At 39.1% G+C, this 12,779-nt stretch overlaps 1 protein-coding gene across 1 annotated transcript; it reads left to right on the top strand.

Moving 5' to 3' along the window:
* The first annotated feature begins 1,774 nt into the window (after positions 1 to 1,774).
* On the top strand, positions 1,775 to 12,329 carry mapre1b (microtubule-associated protein, RP/EB family, member 1b). The gene is made up of 7 exons (XM_053240841.1): positions 1,775 to 1,924; positions 4,777 to 4,900; positions 5,272 to 5,417; positions 5,973 to 6,171; positions 7,306 to 7,412; positions 7,771 to 7,923; positions 9,536 to 12,329. Exons 2-7 carry the CDS (start codon positions 4,780 to 4,782, stop codon positions 9,584 to 9,586), a joined length of 777 nt encoding a protein of 258 aa, XP_053096816.1. The 5' UTR covers positions 1,775 to 1,924; positions 4,777 to 4,779; the 3' UTR covers positions 9,587 to 12,329.
* The last annotated feature ends 450 nt before the right edge of the window (positions 12,330 to 12,779 follow it).

Consider the following 12,779-nt stretch of genomic DNA (forward strand, 5'->3'; position numbering starts at 1 on the left):
ACTGGATAGTGCGATTATAAATAATTCCCTTCTATAACTAATATTCTATATAGTCAAAAAGAGCAATTGTGTAACCAGCAAGATCATTACAGTTTTAACATGAAGCCTATTTTGTTGAAGTTATCAACTGTTCATTGATGGAGACTTAAGTGCAAAACTGTTAGTGGCAATTGTAGTCCAAAGCCATCATAGCAAAACTTTTCATATCAATTGCAGTCCAAAGCCATCTTCATGGTTTCTAAGTGTATCTTTAGGCTGTCCATGTGGGTCCATCCTCAGCAGCAGCGTGTGGTTTCCAAGTGATTGGAACTCCAAACAGAAGTAGGGCATCAGGATGGATCAGGCAGGTCCGGAGAGCAGAAGGGGTCAGGATCACTGGTATCTCAGGAGTAGCATGTGTAGCTCAACAGAGAGAGAGAGAGAGAGAGAGAGAGAGAGAGAGAGAGAGAGAAACACAGATTATTAGGTATGCTCATTGTCACGTAATGCTTAAGGACAATGTTCATTGTGTGCAGAGTGCAAGCAGGGACTCCGGCAAGACTATGACAGCATAACTAAAAGGCGGAGCCAGAAGATAACAGACATGAAGGCGCCCTGGGACATAAAGCAGCCAGCCACTCCACCGTCAACAAACCTGAGTGAATGCGTGAGAGTGGGGGGGGCGACAGCATCCAAACATCCCAGTTCACCACAACACTCTATGCCCATGAACTTTCCAGATCTGCTCCTTTACCTAAGAAAAAAATATTAACAAAAGGTCTGATTAAACAAATATGTTTTCAGCCTAGACTTAAACACTAAGACTGTGTCTGAGTCCCAAACAGTAATTGGAAGGTCATTTCATAACTGTGGGGCTTTGTAAGAGAAAGCTCTACCCCCTGCTATTCGAGGTACCAACAAATAGCCTGCATCCTTTGATCGAAGTAGGTGTGGCGGATCAGAAAAGACCAGAAGTTCGCTCAGGTACAGAGGCACAAGACCATTTAGTGCTTTATAGGTCAATAATAGTATTTTATAATCAAAGTGAAATTTGATTAGGAGCCAGTGCAGTGTGGAGAAGATAGGGGTGATGTGGTCATATTTTATGGCTATAGTAAGGAGTCTCGCTGCTGCATTCTGAACTAACTGGAGCTTGTTTATGCACTTACTGGAACATCCAGACAGTAAGGCATTACAATAACCCAACCTCGAGGTAACAAATGCATGAACTAGTTTTTCTGCATCACGTAGTGACGTTATATTTCTTATCTTAGCAATATTCCTGAGATGAAAGAAGGCTCTCCTAGTAACATTATCTACATGAGCTTCAAATGAAAGACTGGAGTCAATAATCAACCCAAGGTCTTTTACTGCTGCACATGACGAAACAGAAAAGCCATCCAGAGGTACTGTGTAATCCCCGAGCTTACTTATAAATGCATCTGGTCCTAGTACAAATACGGTTTTGTCATGAAACACGTGTATGAAACATCATACGGAAGAAACCTTGACAGGAGCCACACTCAAAAGGGAACTGTTCTGAGTGATTTAAAAAAAAAAAAAAAAAAACATTACTCTTATACAATTGTATATCTATAATGTCAGACAGTACTGAGTGTGTTGAAAGGATGTTCAGTAGACTATGAGCATGATAGTGTTTATGATTACAGCAGCATTTCATAGGTATAAGTCTACAGAATCCAGGTGAGACTAGCAAGTAAAGCAAGGGCGAGACCTGAGCATACACTGTTTTCAGGAAGTGCAGGTCTTCCTAAAAGTCAGGGAATCTACAGATCCCAAGGTCTTTTAATGTGGCACGCGCGCTTTTCTCCACGCGACCTTCTTTCCACTTTCCTTCCGGTTCACACTGTTACGCCATGACGTCAACATCTGTCTGAACAAACCGACGCAAATTCACAGAAAAGGGAGCGCCGGCAAAGAGGAGGTAATAAATCCAACACTGAGCCTTAAAAACCGGCACGTTAGTTAGACACGCGCTGTAACTGTGTGTAGAAGCTATTTGAGATGGATTTTAAAGCGCATATGTGTTCTGGAGAGTGGGAGAATGGGAGAGAATGTGTAAGGGAGAATGTAGGAAGTTGGGGCTGGATGATGGGATTAGCTGCTAGCTGCTCGCTGGAATGAGACAAAAGCCTTTATATGAAGTCCGAATAATAAGCGCGCGTGAATGTTATGGTCTCATTATAAACGACCCTTTTTAGAAAGAATCTTTGTAAAAGTTGCCTGACACCGTTTCTTTAGCATAGTTAGCTTGGCTTACTCTACGATACGTGAGCGAACCAGCATATATGCCGCTTGCTAGTCGGATAAGCTAACCGGTAGCTCCGTTATTCACACAGGCTTAGCTAGCTAGCTGCTCTGTTCAGTTAGCTGGCTGTATATTAGCCTGCTTTGCTAACGTTACTTCCCTTTCTCGGGGTGTCGGCTGTTTCATTTAAAATTTCATTTAGCGCTATTTAATATGTAATTTAGCGAGTTATTTCGGTTTAATTGATGAATTTGAGGATAATAGTGGTTATGTTCTCAGTCATGTCTGAGTTTATGGTTTTATGTTCTGCTACATCACGTAGGTGTGATGTGACGTGCTGCTGGGAAACAGGAAACGGTATTAAAACACTGCGCGTGCCTTAATGGACTAAAACTACCAGTTTAATTCAGTAAAACTATGACCAGAGAAAACCATTTTTCTCTCACATTCCTCTTGTCATAAACACTGTCTACTGCTGAGACAACAGCAATGTCATATTGTCACGTTAAGCGTTTTCTCACCATAGAAACCCGTTAGAAAGAAAACGCTTAACGTGCTTTAATGTATTAAAACAGTGATATTAAAAGAGTAAATTCACTATACACCTTATTGATGACGCATACTCTATACATGTGAGCAGATTCATTCAAACTGATTTTATTTGTATAGTGTGTTAACAACAGGCGTGACACCTGGATGTAGATTTCAGTGCAATTCAAATTTATTTGTATAGAGCTTTTAATAATGGACATTGTCACAAAGCAGCTTTACAGAAATATATAAATTCAAGATATCAATTTTTAATTTATCCCTAATGCGCAAAGCAGAGGCGAAGGTGGCAAGGAAAAACCCCCTGAGACGATACGAGGAAGAACCCTTGAGAGGAACCAGACTCGAAAGGGAATCCATCCTCATCTAGATGATAACGGATTATAAATAAATTCCTTCTGTACCTGTGTGCTACGTGGTCAAATAGTGCAGTTGTGTAACCAGGAAACTCATTACAGTCAGTTTTGTTAAACTTACCCACTGTTCACTTTAACGTTAAGCGTTGTCTTAAGAGGATTAAGCAGCGAGGCCTGGCTTCTGTTACACACTGGAGCTGCCTCAGCAGACCGAGGGCTGGTAATAGCGCACACAGTCACTCGGAGACATGGTATCATTATGAGTCCAAAGAGACTCATAACTGAGCTGAGCAGATGAAGGTTAAAGTCATGGTCCTCGTGAGATCCCCATGAAATGTATGTTTTTGTACAATGTTCTAGACAAAAATAAGCCAGTATGTATGTTTTTATACATAGAAATATTTTTATTTAAATTTTTACAGTTATAATTTCCAGGGAAACAGTGCAAACATTTTTGATGATTCATCATGTACCTGTCCAATTCGCATCCAATCAAATGCTCTCTAAAACATTTCTCCCGCCTCTGTAAATAACTTGGACGGGACAAATCACTGTACAGCTAGTAAGAATCCAACATGGGCTGTTTGTGTAGCTGTGAAGTCGTGCAGCTTCATGCATGTTGTTCTCCTTCTGAACAATGCATGCCTGCACTCATTTCCAAAATCTTGATCTCGGCTCAAATGTGTACTCTGGCTGCGTGAGCTCTAATGGGCTGTGCGCTGCCATACAGCTAGTGGGTGTGTATTAAAGTGGAGAGCAAGCTTTTGGACATAGCACGGCATGTTTGTGTGTGTGTGTGAGAGAGAGAGAGAGAGAGTGTTGTCCACAAAGCTTGTTTCTCAATGCGAGTTTATTTTACTGCCTCAGGTTACATGGCAGTCTTTCTGCCTCTCTCTCCTGTGGGTAGCCTAATGCTGTCACTGCACACGGGCAACAAACAAGCAATGGCCTGGGACCAAACTGAGGTGGCTCTATGCTCTAGGATACCGAACATGCAAAGCTGCAGTAGAGAAGCTGTCGGAGAGCAATCGTATGCAGCTCGTGGCCACTTATTTATCCAGTTTGCTAAGCCACTGTTTAGATTCAGGACTTAGGAGGTGTGGCGTATCACAAATGCTGTTGGCTGTTGTGGAAATCAGCCAAGCTCTCTAACATGCTCGCTCCCTGACTCGCTGTTTTAAAAAGATATACATCTACATACAGAATCAAATCACACCTCTCATACTTTTTCTCGCAAACTTCTGGCCAGTAGCCCAGAGCCTTAACCACTGAGCCACCACTTAACAACCTAAATTTTCCACTTACCACACACATAGTCTGTTAGCCAAGATGTTTCATACAGTCACCTTAAAAGACACGAGTTTATAATACGTCTATTGAAATCAAATGAATGAGTCACTGATTTCTGATATTCCAGTCTGAATCACAGACAATACTACCTTTAAACTTTGGGCCACGCCTCCTGAGTCGCAGCAAGTGATTCAGCTACACCGGCTTTTTTTTACAGTAGCACGGTATCATGTTTGCAGCTCGCCATCAGGTAGCGGTGGCACAGGTGCTGATTAGATATTACATTGTACAGCTTTGTTTAATGTCCGTTTCTGTGCCCCTCTCTTATTATAGGACATGGCTGTAAATGTATACTCCACTTCAGTGACCAGCGACAACCTGAGTCGCCATGATATGCTTGCGTGGATCAACGAGTCTTTACAGATGAACCTCACAAAGATCGAGCTGCTGTGTTCAGGTGAGGCGGCTTGTGCTGCGCGCCAGGGTTGGACAATACGGTGAAAACGTCATTCACAATACCCGAGGACATTTTCATAATATATAACATTAGACAAATGAATTGCTTAATGATTTTATATCCAAACCTTCCATACAAACACATTTTAATTAATATTTTAATATTTGATCAGCTATTCGCTGCAGTGAGTTAGTCACTGTTATAAAAGTAGGCTGTGTCATATCTTGCATAGAAGGGAATTTTGTGTATCAGGTCTGTTTAAGCCTAATCAAGCTTATCTTGTCTGTAGATGTTTATTATGCATATCTAGAGCATCACTTTTCAGTTTAAGCATAAAATTGTTTTGAATGGCTTAATTATCTTTTTTACAGGTGCCGCCTATTGCCAGTTTATGGACATGCTCTTCCCTGGCTGTGTGCCTTTGAAGAAAGTCAAATTTTCAGCAAAGTTAGAGCATGAATACATTCACAATTTTAAGATCCTGCAAGCTGGATTCAAGCGAATGGGTGTTGACAAAGTGAGTAGCCTTCAGCTTCAACCCTATAGTTCAAATAGTTTTATGCGTTTTTCTCAAAACTGGTTGTAAAGGTACCATGTTGCATATAATTTTATCACTAGGAATCTGTTTATCACAACAGTGCCTAGTTTACGTAGTTTTTTTTTTTTTTTTTTTTTTTTTGGGTAGTGATCCCCACTTTGTACTGTACTGTATTTAGTATACTGTATATGCCTGCTGTAGCTCCACACGTGTGCCCGGTTACTAATCAAACAGTCTCCTGTTTGTTCACAGTGTTGGCAGTTAGAGATGGAGAGCAGTCAGGGTTCAGAGGCAGAATTCAGATTTTAGTTGTTAGGTTGATCTGTGTGGAGGAAGGATGTGTGTAATTTTACTGCGAGATCAGATAAGTGTGGGTGATCTTATCTATGCCTCAGAGAAATATTAGGCACTATGCAGTGTGCACGTCACCCCCCTCTATTCTCTCTTTACTTTTTCACCTTGATAGTTTGTTCTACAAGTTTATTTTTTGTCTCCTGGTCAATTTATTGTTTGATAATCTCCTCCCTGCCTTAGATCATCCCCGTTGACAAGCTGATAAAGGGCAAGTTCCAGGACAACTTTGAGTTTGTGCAGTGGTTTAAGAAGTTTTTTGACGCCAACTATGACGGGAAAGAGTATGACCCAGTGGAGGCACGCCAAGGGCAGGACACAATGCCCGTGCCCAACCCATCCATGCCTGCTCTCAACAAGCCCAAGAAGATCATGAACGCAGGTTGGTTGATTTGGATGAGCTTCAACATGCTGTGACTTGTAAAGCAGAATCCCATTGATTCCTTTACTTTCTCATACAGTCAGTGCTTATCATAATCAACAGCTAAAGATTTAGTCTGTAATGTTTTACAAGTATTTTCATGAAGCTTTGCAGAGCTTGCTGGCAGCGTGTTTTACCACACCTTGGTATTTTCTCCTGACTGTTTCGCATGTGTGCTGGAGATGTAGTGTTGATACATTTTATGCTTTTTTTTTTTTGGAGTTCTTTTTCTAAATCTGAACTCATTTTTTACAGAAAATGGTTACACTCCTAAATAGATAACAAAAGCAGCCACTATAATTGGTATGGGGCTGACCGTATAAAGCTGGGGCAAGATCAGGCTTTTCGCTGCATCAGAAATATCATGTTTTTTTTTTTTTCCCCAAATGTGGTTGTGTAGTGCCTTACACATTTTCATGAGCAAAAACATCATGATGTTTGAAAATATTAAATAGTGCCCCAAGTATAATTCTTACAATTAAGTCAGTACATTTTGAAGGGTCACTGGATTTATTATGACTATAATAACTATAATTATCACATGTAATCATGACTATGATATCATTTTTTTTAACTTTACATATTTTTCTGAGTTTAAGATTAACAAATTGACTTTTTCTTTTGATTAAATACAATCTGAACCTAGCTGACCAGAAGTAGGATCATGTGCTTTAGTTTTCTTGAATGTCTTAGCCATAATGAATTGCCCTGCCCATTGTGCATATACTTCAATCCATTAGACCGTATACAGATATAAAACTATATATATATATATATATATATAATATAAAATATGTATATAATATCTGTGTAATATCTTGCCAAAATGTACTCCATGTCTTTTACCTGTCTAGTAAACAGTGAAGGCACTCCTTAGGGAACGACTGAGTAATGGACACTATCTTAGCATTATGTGTAGAATAGTAGTGTTAGCTAATGGATTTCACAAATATCAAACATTTCTGATATTGTGTCTAACATTTTGATTTTCTGAGATTTTGCCTGACACACATACAGATGGAATTTTTGTTTTGGGTCTACCATGAAAACGTCGAATATCTGTCATTTATATAACTGTTGCTTTGTTTATTTCAGCACCACAAAGGGCAGCTGTTGCCAAGGTAGCGCCCAAGATGACTCCCAGTTCTGCACGGAGGCCAGGAGCCGGTGGCGATGATGAAAGGGCGGAGCTTATACAAGAGGTGTTTTTGAGTACTGATGCTACAAGAAAAATAATGCATTTAATTTATATATAGCTCCTCCAAAACCCTGTATTACCTGAGAGGTTTCCAAAGGTGTTGATGATGATGATGATAATAATAATAGTAATAATAATAGTAATAATAATAATAATAATAATAATAATGCACACAACCCAAGACAAATATGACAGAACATACAAGAAAAGCGACATCTAAACAAGAAAACTGTCAGCTAAAAACCCAAGGGTCATTTTTATTCACATATATTGATACTCACTACATGTACGCATTCCTTTCTACAGAAGGAGTATTTAATAAAAAATTGTTATGCACAATGTCCTTGTCTCCCCTTTCTCAGGTGAATATACTGAAGTCCACGATCCAGGACATGGAGAAGGAGCGAGACTTTTACTTTGGCAAACTGAGGAACATTGAGCTGATCTGTCAGGAAAAGGAGAGCGAGGGAGACCCCACCCTGCAGAGGATTGTGGATATTCTCTATGCCACAGATGTGAGTACAGAGCAGAATTTGATGACACTAATACATTCACAGCTGTGGCTCTGTGGGTATTTATAGTAGCTACATCGTAAACGTATAAGGAACATGAGCTGACTAATGAATTTCAAAGAGCACTACGTTTTGTGATTAATACGGAACAAAATGTTCTAAACAGCACAAATGGCAAGCATTTCTAACGAATCAGAACTAGTAAGCTCTGTGCTAACTGTGACTCTTATTCCGTGTTGTTCCTGTACGCATTCTTTGGCCTTGGCAGCAAGTTTGTTCTTGGGACCACCATAAAGCTCTAAACTCTCTTAAATTGGAACATTCTGGTCACAGTGTGCTACTGATTTTCAGTTCAGAAGTAAATTTGGGCAACACAGAGACGATCACTCTACCATCAGGAGATCGCAAGTTTGTATTCAGACAATGCAACAGTGATCCATGGCTGGGAGTCAAGAGAGCAAAATTGTCCGTGCTTGCTGGGTGGGAGGGATGGCATACTCTCTCCCCTGTTAATGTCTGTGAGCTCATGTATGTAGAAGAGGGCAGATAGCACTCTCCTCTGAGTGTTTTGCAGCATTTTCCTCCCTGTGATGCAGCATTTGATGATGCAGCTGTTCGGTAAGATGGGGAGTTTGGCTTCATGTCTGTGTAAGCGCATGTTTGCTTCACCCTCCCTGGATGGTAGCTGTCATGTGATGGGGAGCGTCAACTAGTGGGTGGGAATAGGCAAATGACCAAATTGGGCAGAAAAGGGATGGGAGAGGCATGGGATTTAGACAGTGGGAGAGCCTTTCACGGGTGTCAGCAATGGGGGGGTACAGTACCATTTATTTTGTGATTAGTTCTAAATATTGACCTCATTTAAACGTGAGAAAGCTGAACTCTCTCCCCTCACTGTCCTCTGCCTTAAGAGTCACCGAATTGTAACTGCACACACACGCGCACACACACACACACACCCCAAATCACACAAATTCACAAGCCACTTTTACTACTGTTGCTCTCTCTTTTGCACTACAATGTAACCTGGTCCACTTCCACAACTGCTGCTCTCTCTTGTTTTGGAGTAAAATATAAATATCTACACACTCACATGTGCCGTGAATATCTATAGTGTACATATTGTATTGTATTTTATTTTATTGTATTTTATTTTACTTTTTTTAATTACTTGTCTTGTTATGTTGGTTTCTCACACCATGGGTCTGAGGGAAACAAAATTTCAATCCTCTGTGTGTCCTGTACATATAGCAGAATTGACAATAAAGTTGACTTTGATGAGGTCAGTTTAGGTCATTTAGCTAAACTTCAATTGGGTGGCCTAACCGTAAGTTTGTTTTCTTTCTATGTTATTTTTGAAATGATATTAAATTATCTTCTGGCACAGATGCATGTACAGTAAAACATGTACTGTAAAACAAATACATTTTTCATAAATAACTAGGCAGTTGCAATTGCCTTGACAAAGGGATGAAAGACATTGAAAATGAAGACAAAAATCAATAGTTAACATTTAGCTAAATTGATACCAGTGCATGTAGCACATTGAGCATAGTTGAAGAGAACCATTCCACCCCATGACACTTTCTCTCTGTCTCTTCTGTCACTCCTGCAGGAGGGCTTTGTCATACCAGATGCCGAAGCAGAGGACCAGGAGGAGTTCTAATGCCTATAACTAGATCCAGTTGTGTCCTTGTCTCCTCCCTCATCTCTACACATTTCACTCCCTCCTGCTGTCTCAGATCATGTTATGCATTTTGGACTCAACGAACACTGTATGGAAAGTAATTTGGGTTGCATACAGAGTTAAAGTAGCTACATTAGAAGAACCTCCTCTGATGCCTTCTTAGAGAAGAGCACAACGTGGCTGCTCAGCTGATCTTGCTGAGCTCAGGAGAGTTGGAGCATTCGTCTCAAACATTCAGTATCATGTAAAGTTCTTGCAACTTCAGGGGAACTTGCAAATTTATTCATTGATAGATAATCATCTTTGACAGTTTCTTTTTGCCACGGTGTGAATAGAAGAGGTGTTTTCCTCTCTCCCTCACAAGATGGGTGGCATGTACTTCATAATAATAATGCTATACTAATCATATTTTCCATATTTAAAAATGTACTTCCTTCACACCATCTTAGTTTTTGCCTTTGGTTCAGATGTGAATTAATGAACAAAATCCTTAAAAAAAAAAAAAATCCACATTTTTATCAGTTTACATTGCTTTTTATTCCTATGCGATTATTTTTGTGAAAGGCTTGTAGCAGTCACCTTTTCTCCAGCTTTGATCCTGTGACTGTGCCTTATAGACTGAGTGGAGGGAGACCAGTCTGATGTCTGTGTTTGTCTTTGTTTGTGTGTCAGAATATGTTTCTCATGGTCTAGGAAGTCAGTTTTGCAGCAAAAAGGATTGATTTGTTTATGAACGTTCCAAAATTGGCCACAAACTGCCATGATTGTGATCAGTAGCTGTTTCTTGGTGGTTGTTTGGGATGTTTTTCTAACTGTGACATTACCGGCATAGTTGCAAAAGCATCCTCTGTGACATGGTTATTTTTAATAATTGATTTGTTTGTGGAAAAAAAAAATCTTAATTCATTGTCCGCTACAGTGGTGGATTCGGAGGCCAAATTAAGAAATAGCATGACAAATATTCCCAGTTTTTGCACTTTGAGTGCATAGATTTTTTTTTTTACTACCTAATATTTAATGTATCATTTTACCATTTCACACCTTTTAATCTCTGCCTTGGTAGAACTCACATTCTGTATTGGCAAGTGTTCAAATCAAATTAAAGAAATGTTTGAACATTTCTGTTTATTTTTTTTCATTGGTGTTTTTGGCTCCAAAATAACTGAAAGGGTTTCAGGTGCAGCCTATAAGTCTTCTTTTTCTCCCCAACAAATTTACCAAATTGTGCATGGAAGCTAGTTACTAGGATTAAGCTTGAGTCCAACAGAAACACTGTATGGCCAAAAGTTTGTCCATCACAGCAATATGTGCTTTTTGAGCACCCCATTCCGTTCCAGATTTATTCCCCCCTTTGCTATTGTAATAACCTCCAGTGTTCTGGAAAGGCTTTCCACTAGATTTTGGAGTGTGGTTGTGGGGATTTGCCCATTCAGCCACAAGAGTATTAATGAGATCAGGCACTGATGTTGTGCGAGGAGGCCTGGCACACAGTCGGCATTCCAATTCATCCAAAATGTGTTCAGTGCGGTTGAGGTCAGGGCAAGTCTGTGCTTCCAACTTTGTGGCAACAGTTTGGGGAAGGCTCACATATGGGTGTGATGGTCAGGTATCCACATACTTCTGGCCATGTAGTGTATATTCAAATCCATTAATGTTTATGTAGAATGGTATAATCTATGAAAATATTGTGATAGATTTTAAATTGTTTTTTTAACCACATTGTAGATTACATTCCAGTTGGAGAATAAAAGGCCACTCCTGCTGGTGTAAGGAAAAAAAAAAACATTAAAAACATTACACTTCCTGTATTATGTAATTCTTGGTACTTTTTAAGTTGTATCGAAAGAAATCGCAGCACATCACTTCCATTAATTTATGGTCAGTTGTGTGGACTAGAGCTTAGATAATGTGGAGACTTTCCTGATGTTTGTTGATCACTGTGCTAACTGTATCTTCTCATGTAGCAGTAATATAACAGCACTTCTGCTTTTATTAGCTGGCTATTCAAATATATCTGGGTTTTGGCTTTTTACACTGAAATGTTCAACTCGTTTAGTTCTTGGCTATGTTATACACACTGTCCAACACTGCCAGCGTTTGTGGTCATGCAACACTGCCCGACTGTTACTGGTAAAATGCCTTGACTGATCCTTCAAAACGAGCGAATAAACAGTTACATTCGCTGAAGGTATTTTTTTTGTTTTGTTTTGTGTTGGTCCAAAGTGAAGTAACCTTGATATCACCGTGAGATTATGTTAATGTGCAGTGGTTTTTGGGAACCTGGGCCATGTTTCTTAATGTTGCTGATAATGACACTCCAAAGAACAGAGTGCTATAATAAAAGTAGCAATCAGATTTGCAGGCAAAACATTAGGAAACATTACATAATCAATCTGATGATCACTCTTTCCTCTTTTGTTTGTGCTGTATGATGGTAAAATGCTGTGTAATGTATCCAGGGTGAAAAATTCGAAGTAACCAAATCGCAGTGGTGCTCTTCTCCCAATCTTGATCTTTTCATTCTTTGGACTTCAACATCATCTACAGAGATGACTTCTACACTGTGAGTTAGTGCGGCTTGTGTTCTTACACATTCGTTTTTGTTTCTTAAGTTCTTCTCTGGTCCAAACCCTTCTTTGTGTACTTGGGTGTGTGGAATTTCTCCTTTTTAAACTGTATTTGCCATCATCAGTTTCTTACAAATAAAACAGTATTAAATGTGTGTACTGATAAGCTGTTGTTTCCATTGCTTCTCCACCCTTTTTGAATATATATATATATATATATATATATATATGACACACACAAAGTCAGGTCCGTAAGTATTTGGACAGTGACAAACAGTGACGTCTACACTTCACTCACATCTTGATTGCTTCATTTCAAATCCATTGTGGTGGTGTACAGAGGCAGAATTACAAAAATTGTGTCACTGTCCAAATACATATGGACCTGACTGCATACACATACACTATTATATTTATATATATATATATATATATATATATATATATATATATATATATATATATATATATATATATATATATATATATATATAATGTGTGTGTGTGTGTTTTAATTTTTTTTATTATTTTACTTTTTTTTTTTTTTTTTTTTTTTTTTTGCAAATTTTTAAATTACTCAAAACACCACTAACCCTTCCTTTTAC

Source organism: Pangasianodon hypophthalmus, chromosome 16, assembly GCF_027358585.1.
Source record: "Pangasianodon hypophthalmus isolate fPanHyp1 chromosome 16, fPanHyp1.pri, whole genome shotgun sequence".
Lineage (NCBI taxonomy): Eukaryota > Metazoa > Chordata > Actinopteri > Siluriformes > Pangasiidae > Pangasianodon > Pangasianodon hypophthalmus.

What these genes read in the sequence shown, in the direction of transcription:
- mapre1b (XM_053240841.1), top strand. Translation starts at nt 4,780, where the DNA reads ATGGCTGTAAATGTATACTCCACTTCAGTGACCAGCGACAACCTGAGT. An exon ending in CAAGAAGATCATGAACGCAG is followed by an intron (nt 6,172 to 7,305) that starts GTTGGTTGATTT and finishes TGTTTATTTCAG; the next exon opens with CACCACAAAGGGCAGCTGTT. An exon ending in ATATTCTCTATGCCACAGAT is followed by an intron (nt 7,924 to 9,535) that starts GTGAGTACAGAG and finishes TCACTCCTGCAG; the next exon opens with GAGGGCTTTGTCATACCAGA.